The sequence below is a fragment of the Peromyscus californicus genome, unplaced genomic scaffold (assembly GCF_007827085.1).
Source record: "Peromyscus californicus insignis strain IS unplaced genomic scaffold, ASM782708v3 Scaffold_21__1_contigs__length_65335640, whole genome shotgun sequence".
In the NCBI taxonomy this organism is placed as follows: domain Eukaryota; kingdom Metazoa; phylum Chordata; class Mammalia; order Rodentia; family Cricetidae; genus Peromyscus; species Peromyscus californicus.
Window position 1 is genome coordinate 59122994 of NW_026294514.1, and position 19086 is coordinate 59142079.

General features: G+C 49.9%; 1 protein-coding gene across 12 annotated transcripts in view; it reads right to left on the minus strand.

Moving 5' to 3' along the window:
- The window catches only part of Agap1 (ArfGAP with GTPase domain, ankyrin repeat and PH domain 1), a 465228-nt gene that overhangs the window by 109456 nt on the left and 336686 nt on the right, over positions 1-19086 (minus strand). For 8 of the 12 annotated variants that reach the window (XM_052750469.1, XM_052750468.1, XM_052750467.1 and 5 more), the window contains one exon: positions 2957-3118. The exons of the other annotated variants lie outside the window; for them this stretch is intronic. In XM_052750469.1, the coding sequence (XP_052606429.1) occupies positions 2957-3118 (162 nt within the window). The remainder of the gene's footprint in view (positions 1-2956; positions 3119-19086) is intronic. 12 annotated transcript variants of the gene reach the window in all.

Consider the following 19086-nt stretch of genomic DNA (forward strand, 5'->3'; position numbering starts at 1 on the left):
GCTCTACACCTTGTGGTATCTGACATCCAGCCGAGATTTAATTTTTTATGCAAGAATAAAGAAACATCCATCTCATGGGCATGCAGGTGTGCTTTTGTCTCTTAAAAATGCTGTTTTTAATTTGTGTGTGTGTGTGTGCGCGCGCGTGCGCATGCACGCACACGTGCATGCTATGTATATCCCAGTGCCCTTGGAGGCCAAAAGAGGGCACTGGAGCCCTTGGAGCTGGTGCTGTGGGTGGTTGTTAGTCATCTAACATGGGCGCTGGGAACAGAACTCTGGTCCTCTAGAAGAGCAGCAAGTGCTCTTAGCAACTAGCCCCACTTTTGTCTTTAATAAATATTAAAAATTATATTGTACATCTGCAAAAGAATCATTTTAAAATACATTCATCATTTATTATTTATAGATCTGAATACCTATTTTATATCTCTTTATACCTGGGGCTGCAAAACCCTTTTTCAGGTGGAAATGAGTCCCAGAAGAGGGTCAGAAGCCCTGTGCTGGGGCACTGTGTGTGTCTCAGACGGCAGAGGTAAAACAGGAGGCCATGAGTAGGGGACATCTGAGGCCACCAGCAGTCAGCACCGCCCCGGAGTGAGCAACAGAAAACATGCTGTTTTCCTTCTTACTTTCTTGAAGGAGTTAATTTTTATTTTATGTCTATTATGTTTTACCTGCATGAATATCTGTGTTACTGGAGTTACAGATGGCTGTGAGCTGCCACGTGGGTGCGGGAATTGAACCCGAGTCTTCTGAAAGAGGAGCCAGTATTCTGACCTGCTGAGCCATCTCTCCAGTCCCCAGAAACAGTCTCACAACCAAACAGCACTGTTAACACAAGTGTTCACACAACTGGCTTTATTCTGAAGGCGACACTGCTTGTCAGACTTCAGACTTCTGTCATCTAAGGACCAGAGAGGCCTGAAGACCACACACGGTGTGTCAACGGTAGAGTAATAGCACACAATCTGACTTTAGAAGTATGCACTGTGGGATGTACACATGCTGCACGCAGGAGGATTATGAGCTTGAAGCTGGCTGAGGCTCCATAGTGAGACCCAGACTCAAAAAAGAAAAGAAAAAAAAAAAAGGAACATTAAGATGTGGGAAAACATTGTCATAGACTAGCTAATCACATACAGGCCTCGTACAACTGACACGCTGGCAGTGGGGCAGGTTAACACTTTCGGGGAAACTATACAGACGGCTTTATTAGAACTTACTTCCTATTAGAAACTGACAGCGAACTGAGGGGTGGTCTCTGCAGACCCATCCAAAACTTCTGAAGATGTGCTGCCCACTCATCCAGCCTAGCTTGAGACACTGTTGTGACTTTCTAATCTATGTGTTTCTGTGGTACCTGTATGCACAGGCATGCTCATGGGGAGGACACAGGATAATCATTCCTTGGGCATCATTCCTTAGGCACTGTACACCTTTTTTTTTTTTTTTTTAGCTTGTTTCGGAAGCAGGATCTCTCACTGGCTTGGAAGTTGCCAAAGTGGATTTGGCTGGCCTTCCAGTGAATGCCAGGCATCTGCCTGTCTTCACCTCCCTGGTGCTAAGATTACAAACACATACCATTATGATTGGCTTATGTAGGCAGGTTCTGGGGCTCAAACTCAGTTCCCCATATTTAGAAGGCAAGTATTACAGAGCTACCCCCCAAAGCTGCCATGTGTCTGTCTGTTAGGATAGAGTCACCCTATCTCAGCTTGACGGCACACTATTGCATAGCACCCACCAGATGACCCCATGAGCTCAGAAAGTCAGTGAAGGTCACGTTCCACATTCCTCTCAACACCCCATTGGCTGAACATACTACCTCTGGATTACCGCAGGCTTGCTCTTACAGCTTTAGGCACAGATCATGTGTGTAGGTGACTGAAACGCATGAGAGCAGCTGTAGAGAACTGGCCTTCAGTTGTGCTATGACATTAAGAACAAACACCATTTGGAAACGTGTGACATGTTCTGAGAGACTTATCTGTTACATGACATGCACTTTAGGACAATAGTTAGGGAAACTCTTGCTTGGGTCCCTAGGCTGGAGGTTGGGATGGGTAGCAGTACTGCCATCTTGTTCCAACCTCTCCTTGGGGCAGGTTGGAGCTGACATCAGCTGGTGGCTCTTGATGAGGTCTCAATAGCTCTTAGCATTTGAGCAGAACCTTTTCTAGTGGGAGCTAGAGCAGCGGCATCTAACTCAGTGCCTGTACCCTTCAATGTTACTTTCCATGACTGCTGACATGGCAGAATCATCCTTATAAGAAAACTGGTCTTCACGGCCTAACCTTGTCAGCAGGAAGCTGCTGGGGACAGAACCGGATGAACCTTGGTGAAGGAGAAGAGCTTAGGGCCCTGCAAGGAACCCCAATCTGTGAGGCTCTAGACTCCAGCCTCCTCATGACGACACCCAAAACAACATGGTCCACCTCACAAATGATGGGGCACCCTGCTGAGCCCCACTGGTCCTTGTCGCTTGCTATGTGCTGTGGGCTCACAAAACCTCATTGGGAGTAGCATCTTGCAATCCACAGTTCTGGACAAAAAAGGAGAATGTTCAGGGAAAAGCTTGGCATGCAAGGAAAGAGAAAGGTTCTGAATGACAAGGTAGTCTCTAAGAATGGGAACCTTTGATCAAGCTAAACTCTGTTACTGTCCATCTCACTAACAAAACTTGCTGTTAATACAACAATGTTTCAAATTTTTGGTTTTCTTTTGAGTATTTCTTAAGTTCAGTTCCATTCACACTTCCTATCTTTGTGTGCATGCATGTGTGTGTATGCATGCACATATCTCTACTTGCATGTACGGAATAAAAACATACTAAATTCACTTGCAGAAGACACTTCAGAAAGTCCACATCTGGCCATTAGGTAAATAGCGGTCTTCATGAGCAAGGACATTTCCACAGTGCAGACGCTCACCCTGGCAGCCTGGGGACCCTTACCTTCAGCAGTGCCTGAGAGCCCGTCAGCCTTGAAGTTGCTGGTACTTTTCTTCCTCCGGTGTTTCTTTCTGTTGGCGTGGGGGGAGGGGGGCGGGTCAAGCTTGGGGCTGGTGCTGCTGGAGATACTTGGGCTGGAACACACCGAGTCACCCAGCCCCGTGTCTGCAACCGAACCAGAAAAGGCAAAAGAACGCAAAGGTGAGCTTGGAGCACAGAGCAAAGAAAAGGAGGCGATCCCCACTTCAGCAATGTCCTCCAGCATTAACACATGAGATCTTTCCATCTTTCCTGAGACACGTGCACACAAGGGTGGCTGGGTTGGAGGTCTGGGGCTTTGGCAGGGAACAGATCTAGGCACTTTGGCCATGTGCACCTCCCAGCCCAAAGCAGGCACTGGAAATCCTCTGTTTCCGGCCACTGGACTCCTGGCACCTCACAGACTCACACACGACATCAGGGACAGCAGGATGTCAAACTTCGGATTCTGAGTCTTCCCTCTCCTTCCCTTATAGACCCTGATGTACCAGGAATGAGACACTAACACATACAAACCCACAGAGAGACTTGTCCTGAGTGGGTGTAACCTGCACACAAAGCGTGAACAATTCCTGATCTCTCTGCAGCACTACACGCGGCTGTGACTTCACTTTGTCATCCGTGAGAGGTGGCACAACACGCCACAACTCTCATCAACAGCCTGCAGGAGTGTCTCCAAGCCAATACCGTACAGCTACAGGTGAAGAAGAGTCCCTCTGGCTCAGCTCCATAGAGAGGCTTGAAAGCCAATGTGCAAATACAGTAGTTCATGTTAAATAAAACTCAACTCATTATTTACTTTATCTTTACCAGAAAGGCCAAAGTGGTGCCAGAAGACTGGGAAGAGTCAGAATGCAAGTCAGAACAGTACACCGAGCAGGGGACAGGAGCATGAGTGGTGCACCTCACCACACGCCAAGTTTTCAGAGTCCGTGGGTCATGATTCAGGAGTCCTGCAACTCCAAGGACAGAAAGGCTTACACTGACTCCTATCCGCTTGGCTCCTGCTTTCTGAATACTGCCAGCCCTAGAAGCTGGGGATCCACCTCTGAAAAGCCATTCTGAGACCCCTCTGAAGAGCACCACAGAGCTAATGGATACTGATCACCACCTTCCGGTCTATCCCCCAATGCTGCCACCCACCCTTCCACTTCTACCAGGCTCCAGGGTTTCCAGCTCATGCAGTTGGTTCCTCTCCCGGGGTGATCTGTACCCCAGGGACAGCCAGCAGTCCCGAGCCCCACTTTAGGCTGTGGGGGGCAGGCTGGCTGCAGTGGTGGTGGTGAGGATAAGGTTTGAAATGAAAACAGTGACCCCTAGCTGGGCATGGTGGCACACACCATTAACTGAGCACTTAGGAGGCAGAGGCAGGAGGAGCTGAGAGTTCCGGAACAGACTTATCTACATAGTGAGACCCAGGCTCTCTAAAACAACAAAACCCTACCTACCTACCTACCTACCTACCTACCTATCAGCCAACCACCAATCAACAAACCATCATCACTAAAACCAAGAAACAAAACAAAGCAACAACTTCCCAGACAGTCTGTGTCCCCCAAAGCCCCCATCTGGTCCCTAGGACAGGTACCAGACTCCAAGATGGTCACTCATCATGGAGCTCCCTCCCCTTCTGTAGCTGTCCCGTGCTTGACAGTGAGCACTTCTGCTCTTCTTAAGTATTTCATGCACAGATCTAAAAAGATGCCCCCGCCCACCCGCCCCATGCCAGGCCCACTGACAGTGGTCCATGCCGTCCTGTGCCCCACTAGAGAGCTCACTCATCAGGCAGGGGGGCAAAGCCACTCACTGCTCCTATCCAGAGACATTCCCACGTAATAGCCTGAGTGTCCCACTGTCCTGTTGCTTTAGTTCTGCCACCTCTGTGACTGTCAGTCATTCTTTCTCCTAAGCCACCAAGTTACATCTCTACTCCAGGGGTCTGACTGTGGACACTCCGCACTTGGCTGTTAGTGGTCTAAAGCTAACTAGAGCTTCTCCAGGGTGGCGGTGGCTTCTCTCCCCCGGTGACCTGTAATGCCCAACACAGGGGGGAGGTGAATTGTTATTAAACTACCGTCTACTACCGAACACAACCCAACATCTCTGTGAGACGCTTAGCGCATGAGCTGCACAGCGGACGGGACAGACTCCCACACATGGGCATCAACCCCATCACTCTCTCCTCCGTGGGCTCTCGGCACAGAGGCAATCTGGAGTGCTGCAGCTTTGGAAGCCTCCCCGGTTGTTATGCACAACCTCCTTAGCAGGTCTCGGTTGTTTGGGGCACAAACCTCTACGTCCACAGCCGAGTCACAGTCCTGAGCAGGGTGGGGTTGGGACAGGCTCGCACCGCCACTAGCCCCAGTCCACACCTGGAGGCTTCGAGGAAGCAGCACTGAGCTCAGACAAAGCACTCGTGTCTCTGTACCCTGGCCACCTGCTGTAACGACAATGGAATGGCTGTATGAACAACTCTCCCACAACATGCCTATGAACTCGCCAAGGAATATACGGAGCAAGGTGACCCATGTCTATAATCCCAGAACCCAGGAGGCTGAGGCAGGAGGAAGACCATGAGTTTGAGGTCAGCCTAGGTTGACCACACAGCTGTTACCAGGCCGGTGAAGCCTACCTTGTAAGACCCTGCCTCAGAAACAAAATAAAACAACAAGAGCTGAAAACAAAACCAATAAACTACTTTTTCAAATACCACCCTGAAGGCCAAAGGTACCCAACTTACACAGTTTTGCTAACCAAGAAAAACTAAAGGGGCACAAATTCCAGTTTTTCCTCTTAGTGAAGCGTCCCTGTCAAATGAGTCACTCTTTTATTTATATTTATTTATTTTGCAATACAATTCAGTTCTATATATTAGCCACAGACTCCCTTGTTCTCCCCCCTCCCGCCCCCCTCAACTTCCCCCCCAGCCCACCCCCCATTCCCATTTCCTCCAGGGCAAAGCCTCCCCCGAGGACTGAGATCAACCTGGTAGACTCAGTCCAGGTAGGTCTAGTCCCCTCCTCCCAGGCCGAGCCAAGCAACCCTGCATAGGCCCCAGGTTTCAAACAGCCAACTCATGCAATGAGCACAGGACCCGGTCCCACTGCCTGGATGCCTCCCAAACAGATCAAGCCAATCAACTGTCTCACCCATCCAGGGGGCCTAATCTAGTTGAGGACCCCTCTTCTGTGTGCCTGCACATGCCCTTTTGAAAACCTGCTTCCCATTCTACCTGGGCAGGCCTTGAACTCACGGGCACATGGATCAGAATTTTCCTTTCTTGGGATGAAAATCAAATGTGTCTGTCTCCAGGCAACTTCTTCCCTTCCCTCCACAGAGAGCCTTTTCTAAGGTAGGAGGAGGGAGCACATCATCTCCTCTCCAGGTGCCTCAGTATCTATGGATTGTCATTATTCTGGCAGAAACTCTCGCTTCCATGGAGGAGTGGCAAGTGGCAGTCTTGGGAAGTGATAATACTGGCAAGAAATGCCCCCACCTTCCTGAGAGCCCAGCGGGCCAGGGCGCTGACTTGCCCTGCACTCTGGCTTTCCCCCACAGGCATCCTTCCGCATGGTGCTTCGTTCTGTTCTCAGCGTCTCTGCTGGTCTAGCTAGCTCCTTGTTCTCAATTAGAAGCACCTCCCAGGCCCACACGGCAATGCTCTGAGACAGACGTGAAAACCACAGCGAGCAGGTTAGTGGTACTTCAGGAACCCAACATCCCGAGATGTTGGGAAGTGCCCTTCCCAGGACAGCCCCAGTTCACGGGACCCTGGTCAGTAGGTCTCTCTTCCTTTGGACATCCTGACTTACAGGGCACTGTCTTCTTGGAAGGCTCATTCCACTCTATACTCCCTGGAAGCCAGCTCTCCTGGAGACATGAATCCCATCATTCACACTTGAAAAGTTGAGGCCCTTTCTTTAAACCTAACCCTCTGGAAGCTATGCCGCTGCATGATACTCTACAGATTCTGGGTCAGGAATTCTCCATTTTCACAACAGCTCCCCAGGCTTCTTGTGATGTCACTCCACCTGCCCAGGTGAAGTCTGGTCCCCATTCCTCCCCCTGCCAGGCCCTTTCCTTCCTGATACCTCAGCAGCCCCCTTCCCTGGTGTCCTCAGGGCTCTGCCAGCTACCTCCCCGACTCCCACAGCTCATCCACCTTCTCACCCTTACCGTCTAACCTTTGTGGCAGGTCCCAACATCCTTTACTACTAGAATCATCTTTGAAAACTCAGCTTCCCAAGTTTCCCTCCATGGTTCCTGACAGGAAGCCTAACTTCATCTACTTTTCTTTTTAGGGCCATGGAGACAGCGTTATGCTGATTCTGGGTCCCATGTGCCTGGGTCCCTTATGCACCAGGACCCCTGCTGCCCTGAGCTTCTCACACTTCAGTTAGAAATCTACCTGCCACTTTCCTAGATGCTCATCCATGGCTTCTCCTGTTCCTCCTGCATCCCTCACCTCACTCCAACCCCCACCATCTAACTGAATGAACTTTCCCTTTCCTTCTCCCTCCCCCACCTCTTTCAGAAACAAGCACCCCACTTCTCCCCAAGAACTGGCAGGCTCTGGAACGCCTCATCCTGTGAGCTGGGGCCCACTCTAGCCTAGATAGTGACTTTGGTCCCAGCATTTCATCCCTCCCTGCCGGCACCGGACATGCTGGATCCCTTCCTGCCGGCACCAGACATGTCGGATCCCCTCTTGCCTTTTACAGGGTGCCTCCCTTGCCCACTCGCCCGTTTTACTGTTTGACTTCTGCTGCTTTCTGAAGCAAAGTCCACTGAAGGGCTCCTCCTCACTGCTGGCCACTGCTGGCCTCCCCGGTGCCCCTGACAGGAGCCACTTCAGGGGACAGGCCTCCAGGGGCAGCATCTGTTTCTCCTGCATCTGCTGTGGCCTGTGCCTCCATCCTCTGAGGGGAAGCTCCAGTGAGATGTGCGTCAGGAGGTAGGGGCACCACAAAGCGCAGGGCCAGCCCAGAGTCCGCACAAGCCACTGCCCTCCTCGCACCATCGGCTTGGCACTTTCCACATGGTGACAAGCATCTGTCACAAGAGCATCACTGGCTGGCTATGACGTGAGCTTCATGATGCAGGCAGGATCTGTGTTTTCCCTCTTCACCACGATGACAGCCATGAGGGAATTCTCCCTGCACCTGCCAGTTTTACTGAAGAACCGACTACCTGAGGTGCTGGCCCAGGTGGGAGAGGACCTGTGGTCCCCAGTGGAACAGCAGAGTGCAATCAACTCTGCCACATCCTTAAAAACTCACCACAAGCATGCTTTTGTGTCCAACACTGTCCTGCAAGTTTCCAACCGTCTGGAAGCTATTTTTAGGTGAACGGCTACAGCCATGAATGGGATCTATTGACAGAAAGAGTCTCCCTTACACTCAGCCTATACTTACTGAGCATGCTCTCTGAGCTAGCGGCTGTCAAAGAATAAAGGGCAGAACCCCTGTCCCCACGGAGCCGATTTCTAAGGCCTGAAAAGAATGCCTATCTAATTTCTTGCTTGATGCCTTCAATAAAAGACTGTTCTTGGGCCCTGCCACTGGAGCACAGAATGCTCAAGAGCCCCCATCTGGAGCAGGCACACCAACCCCACAGATAAACAGACAGGGGCGGGGGGAGAAGACTCATCCCCAGACAAGGACTGTGACTCTGTGGCCTGTGGAGGGGACCCTCAGGGCTCAGGGATTGAGACTAATGCGAAGACAGAGGTGCCACTGTGTCATGGGGAGGGTGTAGGGAGAAAAGTGCAAGAGTTGTCTCGCACTATGGAAGACTTGGAAGTGTTTTCAGGTCTGACCAGTGAGGTGGAAAACAACCGCAACACTTATGACCCCTTTCGTTCATTCTTAGATGAGGACAGGAGTGAACCAGTCACTGCTCTGTGCCCTGGGATGCACAGGGCACAAGACCCCAAGGGGAGGGGCCATTCTTGCTCATACAGACTGAGCAGGAGATAACTCTGTAGGTCTGGTCTCTTCTCTTGCAAGAGAAGGCAAAGTCCTACCATCTTTCCATCTGCATCTTCCCATGTGCCAAGGCCAAACACTCCACGGCTCAGGGAAGGGAATCCACCCCCGCCTGTCCAGCTTTCCTTTCCCACCAGTGGGGGTAGGCATCGATGTGGTACTCTAGGAGTTTGGCCTCTTCACCAGGCTAAGGGGGAAGTTCCTGAGGGACCAAATGCTGGGCCAGGCTACCTGAGGCACCAAATGCTGGGCCAGGCTACCTGAGGGACCAAATGCTGGGCCAGGCTACCTGAGGCACCAAATGCTGGGCCAGGCGACGTTTTGGGTCAGAAAACAGACCTGCAGCCAGGCTTCGGCACATGACTGGGCAGCCTACGTGGAGATGTGCACAAGGCTGATGTAATCAGGCACTAAGAGGATGACAGTGATGGTGAGGACTGATGGACATCAAAAGGGTAGCAAAAGCCTTGGTCACAGGAGACAGGAGGAGGCAGGGAAAGCGGCCTTGGCTTGAGACCTGAGTGGGCTAGACTGACAGCCGCCTCATAGACACGGTGATGGCTTTCTAGTTACTTAGAGTCTGCACACAGGCACCTGCAGTCTAAGTATTTATGCCCTGACTCCCAGAATCCCAGGAACTGCCTAATATCCCCCGATCTAAAATATGGGCAGTCATAGTGTGTGAGGCTTCTACACTGAGCTTCCTCACCCCCACTGCTCCTCCAGCCTGACAAGATGTCCCTCAGCCCCACCCTCAGAGTCCACCACTCCTCCTGACTGCCTATGAAGAATACATTTCATTTTGTATCAATTACTAGGCAGTAAGACAAGAGACTACTGTCTGTGGCATTAAATACAGGAGAGAAGCAAGGTGAAGCAAGGCGATCAAATTAAAAAAAAAAAAAGCCAGTGCCTCATTACTCCATGTTTGAATCTGCTCTGGTGTAGGGATCCCCCAGATATGGGTTGTTGAGCTGGGAAGGGCAGGCCCATCCTATGCTTTCAATGTTGCCTATTAGTTCTTCCCAATCGGGCATCAATGTTCAACACATACCCCCCAAAATATATAACATGAGCAATAATGATCACAATCTGCAGTCTCTCGGAGCTCCGGCATGTGAAGTATGAGTCCAAGAAGCAGTTTCACTTTTCACTCGGGGAGCTGACAAGCATGACCAGAGGGAGAATAAAATAACATTCCACTCGCATAAATATCAAGCAGCCTGCTCGAGACTGATGGGCCAGGAATGTATTCTTAGCTATCATTCCGGCAGACAGGCCCAAGGACACTCATAACTTATTTTACAATCATTTAGTTTCAGCTCAAGTGGAAAACGTGACAACTTATCTCTGCCGACAAGATGCTATATCGAACCTCACAATTAACTCTCCTCCGATTATCTGCCCAGCCGATCATTAGCTGAGCCCATCTCAATGGACTGTTGTGGGGGGCTCTTCTCGGGAAGTGCCTCTGCCAGGTACACAGAGGGTTTCTAATATCCAGGGGCATTTCCACAAACAGGGTATCAGCTCCTCGCTCCCATATCCCATTGCTTCGGTGGGTGGAGAGCCAGGATGTGCCTGTTGGGAACACCTGAACTCTCCAAGAATCACTCTTGCCTCTGTTTTTCACATGTGAGTCCCAAGTCATACCGTGGGTCTTCTAAAGGCCTGGCAGTTGACATTTCAGACAGTATGGGGGATAGGGAGAGCTTCCTGAGGGACATCTCTACCCACTGTCCCTCAGGGGTGTTGTTGAGGATGATGCAAACTTGCTCCTAAGAGCCACTATAATCCAGATGAGCGGCTGACGGGACGAGTGGCCATCACCCGCAAGTGTACGAATTACTTTAAATTGTGTGTTCCTCAGAACCACGTTTCCATGAACAAAAAGGGGGAACACCCCGCAACAGGAGAGAAAGAACAAGGGTGGCATATGCACCTGGTGCTGATGGCGCTCTGGTGTCCACAGGTACCCTCACACACTTCTTTGGCTGTGTTAGGTACAACACATCGCTAAAATCTTTTAGTGTTTTTTTTTTTTTTTTCCCTCCCTGTATTAAAAGAATTCAGAATTTTCAAAGACAGAGCCATTTGGCACTGCCAGGGGGAATCCGCTGAGGGCTAAGGCCTTCCACAAACTCAACAGCAAGTCATTGTGGGAAGTAGAAAATTAAAGGCCACTTGCTTTGATCCAAGGTCAACAATGGGAGACTCATTTGGATCTTTAATAGGGCCTCTGTCCCTTCTGAGGCTCAGAGGGATGTGTCGGCTGGTAAATAAAGAAGCAGCCACCTTTGCCATTGGAGGAAATCACAACATCCCGGGTCCCTGTTAAAAGGTGAGTGTGAAGTGAAGTTCAAACCCTCGCCCGGAGCTTTTGACGGAGCTTTCAGCGGGAGGAGGCTGACTTCACTCCCATCTCTGAAGATGGTTCAGAGACTGCCATTATTGTGTGCTTCCCTTTGCAGCGCACGCAGGGGTATACAATGTCAGAAGGGGCAGCGGGACACGGCGGGGGGCGAGGAAGATGACAGGTGTTGGGGGAAAGGAAAAGACAACACAGTGTCAGACGGAGTTACAAAAACGGGGAGGTGAGGTGCACAATAGGAGGGGCCAGCGCGGAAAGGGGGGCCGGGGAGAGGGGTTCCTTCCCCGGCCACTTTCAATTACACACCTCGGGCTCTGCAGAGGAAGTTCAATTTAAGAGAGCTGGTGGACGGCCAGCTAGACGAAGCTCTCCTTACCAAATATGTTTACAGAGCCTCTTAAAAAAGCACCAAGTGGGTTCACTGTTTAGGGTCCAGGGCTTCCCTCCTCATGTAATGAAAAATTTCCGCAGTTGACCTGGGAAAAGCTGCAGAGATCCATAGCTGTTTTAGAAACTATTAAGTTACACTTCAAATGAGTGAAGTGAGTCACGTGAATTTCACCTACAAAGAAGATTTTAAGAGAGAGAGAGACACACACACACACAGAGACAGAGACAGAGAGACAGAGAAGGGAAAGGTCATTGTGTTAAACACTACAAATCAATTAAATAAGAAATGAAAAAAAAAATCCACTCTGCAGTCTAGGGAGATGGGGTAGGCATCTGAGCTGGGAGTCCCCAAGTGGTTTGGGGATCCTTGGGAAGGGAGGGCGAAGACCAGCACCAGGCTTGGGCCATCAGACTGGGTTCAGGGTAGAGGGAAGCATCTGCCAGGCTGGGGCTCTCCAGAGGCAGACCAGCGCTCTCTCTGCCGGTGGCGGCCTGTATGGCATGGGCTCCTTTACTCTCCTGCTCCCCTGTGTCACTCCCCTACTGGACCCCACTATTTCTCTGCACTCTGTGGATTTCTAGGGTTCTCTTGGTTCTTGTTTACAACCAGAAGCTTCAGGAAATGTACCGCAGGATGAGGATGTATGGGCACCAAATAGCACCCCAGATTTCTGAGGACCGTACAGTGATCAGGGAGGCAGAAAGCCAGAGGAAGTTGGGGGTAAGCCTGGGCCACGGCGGGAAGCGACTGGCTATGTCAGTCAGGATTTGATATTTAAGGGTCAAAAATCAAACTGTTCTCTAGTTGATTTTTAGCTGAATGCAAGCTGCACCAAGTTTAAATTAATCTAGTGTACTTGGAAAGACGTAAAGGCAGGCTGAGCAGGGCTGGGAGGTGGAAATGAAATCATTTCAAGAGATTCCCATTCCCTTCCAGCCTCATCTCTTTTTACATAATCAGCCACAACCATTTTTCAAGTTTGGTGCTTACAGCTGCTAAATTACAAAGAGTCTGTTTCCCATGGAGGGCTGCCCTGGCTGAACAGGCTAGGGAGAGATCAGGCATGTCTACTAGGAGAAAACTCTAGAAGTTAATTAGATGTATGATTGCTCTTTGATAACATGATTCCACTCCCTTTCTGAAACTGAGCTGTCTCTATAAAAGTCACAAGGAGTTAAGAAGTGATGTTCTCAGCAGGGGCTGAAGGCAGGCTAAAACCCGGCCCCAGATGTCTCTGTCCAGGGTCCTGAAGACAGACTAGGTTCTAGTTCTGTGCAAAATGCACAAATAACTTGCAAAATACACAAACACACCAAAGTAGCTGCTTTCTTGCGGCCCTGCCTCTTAACCCGCCACCTTCTGGTGGTGCTGCAGTAGTTTTGTGCAGACCTGACATACAGAAACCCAAGCTTGAAAAAGAGTCAAGTTGGTTTTGACATTTTATCCCAACAATTCAGGGCTAAATGTCATAAAAAACGTCAGCGATCGGATTCATTCTCTGTTTTCTCTTTCAGATCATAGGCCTTGGTTGGCATGATTATTTCCCACTGCTTAGATGGGCTCTAAAGTCATGAATCAACACTCCCATCTATTTAAGCATTGGGGCAGTCTTTAAGACAGGAGTCCAAGAAAACAGCTACTTCCAGGGCATTGGATGCACATCACTAAACTGTTTCCAGAAAAGTTCAGAGCTTTTCCCACCAATGACCATTGGGGACAGTCAGGCTGTCACATGACATGGTTCCAAAACAAGGGCAGTAAGAGAGGAGGTTCGAAATCCAGCCCGGCCCCTGCTATGCTGGGTGGTTCTAACACATAGTTTAATTTCTTCCCATGTGAAACAGGCAACCCTCTGGACCTGCCTCACCCCCACCTCCACTGGGGCCAGGACTACCCCCACAAGTCTGCCCTGTGGCCAGTGAGGGACCAGATGGATGGATGGACAGACAGACTCTCTCTCTCACAGGTCATGTTCTGCAAGAGGTTGCATCACCCACAGCAAATAAAATATTTGCTTTCCCCAACACAGTTAACTTCAAGACGTCCCAATCAGAGCTGTAACAAAACAGACATTGATTATGCAGAAGAGTGACTATTTCACAGGGAAAGTCTTGGTAACTGCTGGAGAGGCTTTTGGGCAATTTACTTTCAGAACTGTCACAATTAGAGCTGTGTGAACCACAGTGAGACCACAGCCTCCCAGTTCCAGTAGCCATGAGGTTGGAGCCACTTCCCTTCAATTCTGCCTTGGTCTCAGCCTCCTGTTGGTGTTTCCCTACCCTCTTTATGTTTTCACATCAATTTATGTGTATGAGTGTTTCATCTGTGTGTGTGTCTGCATACAGACACACTGTGTACCCCGTGTGCCTGAGAAGGTCAAAAGAGGGGCTTCAGATCCCCTGGAGTTACAGATCCTGTGAGTCACCATGTAGGTGCTGGGAACTGAACCCGGGTCCTCTGGAAGAGCAAGCAGTGCTCTTAACAGGAGCCATCTCTTTAGACCGCCTTTTACCTTGAAACTTCTTTTAATGTGACTATTGTACAGAAGACATCCAGCACCAAATAGATGCTTAATTAAAAAAAAAAAAGAAACCAAATATGCCAGGGGCTGTGGAGACGGCTCAGTCAATAAGGTGCCTGTCTGACAAGCATGAGGACCTGAGTTCAGATCCCCAACTGCCGTGTACAAGCCGAGTGTGACGGTACATGTCTGTAACCTCAGCACTGGGGGCACTGAGACAGGAGGATTACAGGAGCTCAGGGGCCGATCAGTTGAACCAAAGTGGCCAGCTCCAGGCCCAGTGAGAGACCTTGTCTCAAAATATAAGATAGAGAATGTCCAAGGAACCCAACTTTGATACCCAGCCTCCTCCACATGTGTACATACACATACATGAACACACACACACACACACACACACACACACACACACACACACACACAACCTGCAAAACAAGATAAGTGCAGTATGAAGAATGAAATCAAGTCTTTGACTGCAGGAGAAACAAAGATACCCAGTATACCCATATGCAGTAGACTTACGGGTGAACATAAAACCCAGGGCTTCTAACTACCAGTTGATAAATCTGCCTACATGTCTTTATAGCCAGAGCAATGTGGAGAATAAATTGCCAACATATTATGATGATGAATTAGAACTTATTTTCCCTTGGGGGTTACATGCAACCTTTTGTTATGTTTGAAGCTAACTGTGGAAAATACCAGGGTATTAAAAAGAAGAAAAAAGAAATCAAATGCTAATTTGTGAAATCCACACCCCCTTGCCCATACTCAAGAAAATATCCCCTTGTAAACATCTAGATGAGGCCTGAAAACCTCCTGTGTGATTCCTAAGCAGGAGGCAGGTGGGTGGGTCATGAAGAGGGAGCCTCGTGGTTCCCAAGCCTTTGTTGAGAGTGGGTGGCATACTGCAGCCAGAAGACAGAGATAACATCATGGTGTCCGGTGCCTCACAAGGCAGGCCTGGCCACTTGAAAGACAGCCTCCGCTCCCCAGCCTGTCTGCCACACCTGGGCTCTGACAATCGCCCCAGTCAAGGGCTGGAGGTTACCCAGTGGGACGGGACACCCCTGCCCTTCAATCTCTGCTCATGGGGAATGCTTTGAAGGTTCTGGTTCCTCTGGGATTTTATCTACAATGACCCTGAACAGACGGCCCTACAGCTGCAACAAGAAAGGCGGGTGGGTCGGGGACCAGGCGGGTGAGGCTCAGCTTCAGAGGGCCACAGACGACACTCAGGAAGGGCATGTGCAGAAACAACAGAGTTGCTGATTTAACAAGGACAACCCTGGGTCACCCCCTTCTCCCCACAATGTGTGTGTCCACACACGGGTACAGGGCAGCTCTATCTTGGGTCTGGGAAAGCTAGTGGAACAAATCCAAATGACACTATGTTACAAAACAAAAACAAAACCTAACAGGAAGCTAGACGGACTGGCACGTGCCCGCAATCTCCACGCTCTGGAAGTTGAGTCAGGAGGATGGTGGGCTCCAGCCTGTGCCACAGTGAGACCCAGTCGACACACAGAAATGACACGTCTGTAACGCTAACCCCTCACACTAGTGCAACCTTATCTTTCACTGTGATGGACGGACGTGCAGACGCGGAGGCTAACTAGAAAGTATCTCTGCTGATGGCACTTGGCAAGGTGCCTGCTTTCAACATGTACAATCTCTGAAAAATCTAAACAATTCTGATAAAGATACACTCAAAACATCCCGTTGACATTTTGGGGATCTGCTCTATGAAACTGAGAAAAGAGTAAGTGGAGACTTCTGCAATGAGCCCTGAACACCCCACTCTTAGAGTTTTGCTAGACTGCTAATGACTGTTTCTTACTTCATACAGGTAGGGGCTGAGGCTGGAGCCTGAGGAGCAGCCAGGTATGCCTACCCCTGGCTCTGACCCTGACGCTCCAGTAGCACGTGCACTTGAATAAAGAAGCGGGGAGATGGGGACATGAGGGTCACTGTGCACTGACAATTTGGTGTGTTAATGCCAGTGGCGTCCTCTGGTGTGCTGGTCCGCTTCACCAAACGTAACCGACGAGGAACACACCAGAAGATGAGCGCCCTCGATCTCCGAGCTGCTGGATGAAGCACGATCTTCTGAAACGACTCAGTGACATCAGATCAATGTGTTCTCCTGTCTTTCCCACCAGGAAATAAGAAGTGAGGACACAGAGGGGGCTGAAGAAACGGCACAGCAGTTAAGAGCACTTCCTGCTCTTCCAGGGGACCTGAGTTTGGTTCCTAGCACCCTCATGATACAGGTCATAACCACCTGTAACTCCACCTCCAAGGGATCCGACGCCCTCTTCTGGCCTCCAAGGGCTCTTGCTCCACTTGAAGTATACACTCACAGCTACACATGAAAAATAAAAATACACCTAAAAAACAATCAGGAGACAGTCCCTAAAATCCACACTACTGTTTAATAACCAGGACTGTGGGGGCATGTGGTGCAGTGACAGAGGACTCACCTGCCATGTACAACAATTTGGGCTTGATTACTTTTGTACAGGAAAGAAAGCTAAGGTTAATATCACTTCTGGCAAGGGACGAGTAATTCAGCACTCATGTTAGACCACTCAAAACAACTAACGGACTTCATTTGCTCTAGTAAACCTCATCATGTTATTCTTAACACTGATTTTGAAATTTGGGCTTTGTTCTTGGAGGGGAGGGAAGAGGAGGGGAAGAAAGGGGAGGGGAGGGGAGGAGAGGAAAGAGAAGGGAAGGGAAGGAAGGAAGGAAGAAAAAAGATCCATCAAAGTGTTCCAAGAACCAGGGTCAGATTTCTTGGGGTTTAAAACGTTTTCTTCATCATGGCTAAAATTTTGTCAATACACCTCAGTCAAACCTGATGGCTGATCTTTGGGAAAATTGCTTTAAAAATCCAACAAAAAGATAAGATTGTGTTCCACAACATAATAACTGACATTTTCTCCTTTTTCCTTAAGCAAAAGGCCCAGCCCGCTGTGGCTGGCAGCAGGGTCAGGAGCGGGCGCAGCAGAGGTGGGTATGGGCTCGCTCTCCATCAAAGCACACTTCATTCCCATTCCTCTCCTCCACGGCTGCCTTTGATCCCCCAGGGTGAGGCTGAAAGCAGAGACTACCTGAAGCCTCCCCAGCCTAGGAGGAACCCCTCTCCACCTGCCTGCACACACTGCACCCTGTTTCTGACTGTAGCCCTCTTCCTAGGATGCATGACCCTCCTCTGCTCCCCATACTGCACAAGGCTCATTTTCTCTCACTATTCATGCCTGCCTACACACCTGGGATGCCCTCTAGCTGATTGGCAGCTTGAGTGGTCTTGATGAGCAGAAGGAACCTCAGTTACCACCAGGTGAGAGAGCTTTCCCCAGGTTAGTAATTTGGGCCAGGTACCAGGCGTTTCTCACTCCAGATTCATCCAGGTGCACCAGGACTACAAACTGGACTAGATACAGCTGTCCACCATATCATCTGAGTTCTCAAACTCCAGCACAGACCTTCATCACAATGGTTAATATTGTCCAGTTGACACAACTGAGCATCACTCAGCAGACAACTCTGGACACATCTGGTTCTAGATCAGGCAGAGGTGGAAAGAGACACCCTAAATGTGGACAGCATCATTCCATGAGTTGAGGCTCTTGGATTGAATTAGAAGTGACCAAGCAGCACTCATCTCTGCTTCCTCACTGCAGATGTCATGTGACCAGCTGCCCCCCCACTCCTGCCACCATGCCTTCCCCCAAGTGATGGCCCATACCCCCAAACCATGAGCCAGAATACGCCCTTTCTGCCTTACGTCGCTTCTGTCTGGATTTGATCACAGCAGTGTGACAAGTGACTGATGTATTCACACAGCCAGGCAGGCTCCTACTAGCCAAAGACCTCACTTTCCCAGGGAACAGCCTCAAGGCTATTTTTAGCATCTCTCCAGTTGAATCATAGCGACGGGACAGGAGGCAATAGGTGTACATCCTTCCATCTAATTCCTCACCTTCTGTGGCAGCGGGGACTGAACCCACGGCCTCACCCACATGAGGCAAGTGCTCTCACCGACCGAGCTACGGCCTCAGCCCTTCAAGTGGGTTTTCTAGCTCCAGCACACCTTCTTCTGGGCAAACACCTCATTATCTTTTGTTTTTCCCAGCAGAACTTTCCACTGTTCAGAAACGGAGACCATGAACCTGAGCGCTGTGGTTGTCAAGGAACTCAATGGGCAATCCACACACTAGGGGCAGGCAGCGGGCAGCTCTGGCTGGTTCTTCTATGGGGATTTAGGCCACTGGAATAGTTTGTTACAGTTGGTTCTTACTTTATGAGTAGCAGAGGAAATGAAAAAACATAACCAAATTGCTGATAGTGCAGAGAGTGCATGGCGCCCAGGCTTTATATGGAAAGTGGACACCTAGGTGTAACCCACTGGGCATGCTCAACCTCGGATGCATGGGGGATTCCTGCTGCATCTGCTCACCTGTTAAGAAGAAGATCCGGGAGACAAGGGGGCACAGCTGGAGACGAGGCACGGTTGAACGTTTCACGGTATGCCCAACTGTCAGTGCCTGTGACCACCTGCTTTGCTGTGCTATGACTACACTGCTTATAGATTATTCTGTAATACACGTTTCTTGGGGAAAATATCAATGACACCATCTATGCATGTGTGAGCTTGCTTATAACTGAAGACACATCTGAGCACTTGCAGAACAAACCTCTGGACTCCAGCCAGCTAACACGCTGGAGAAGGTCCTGGGGCTGCAGTCCTAGCTTGGGAAGTCAGGGTAAAGCTGGGGGTGTGGCTAGGGGAGGAGTGATACTTACTTCACCTAT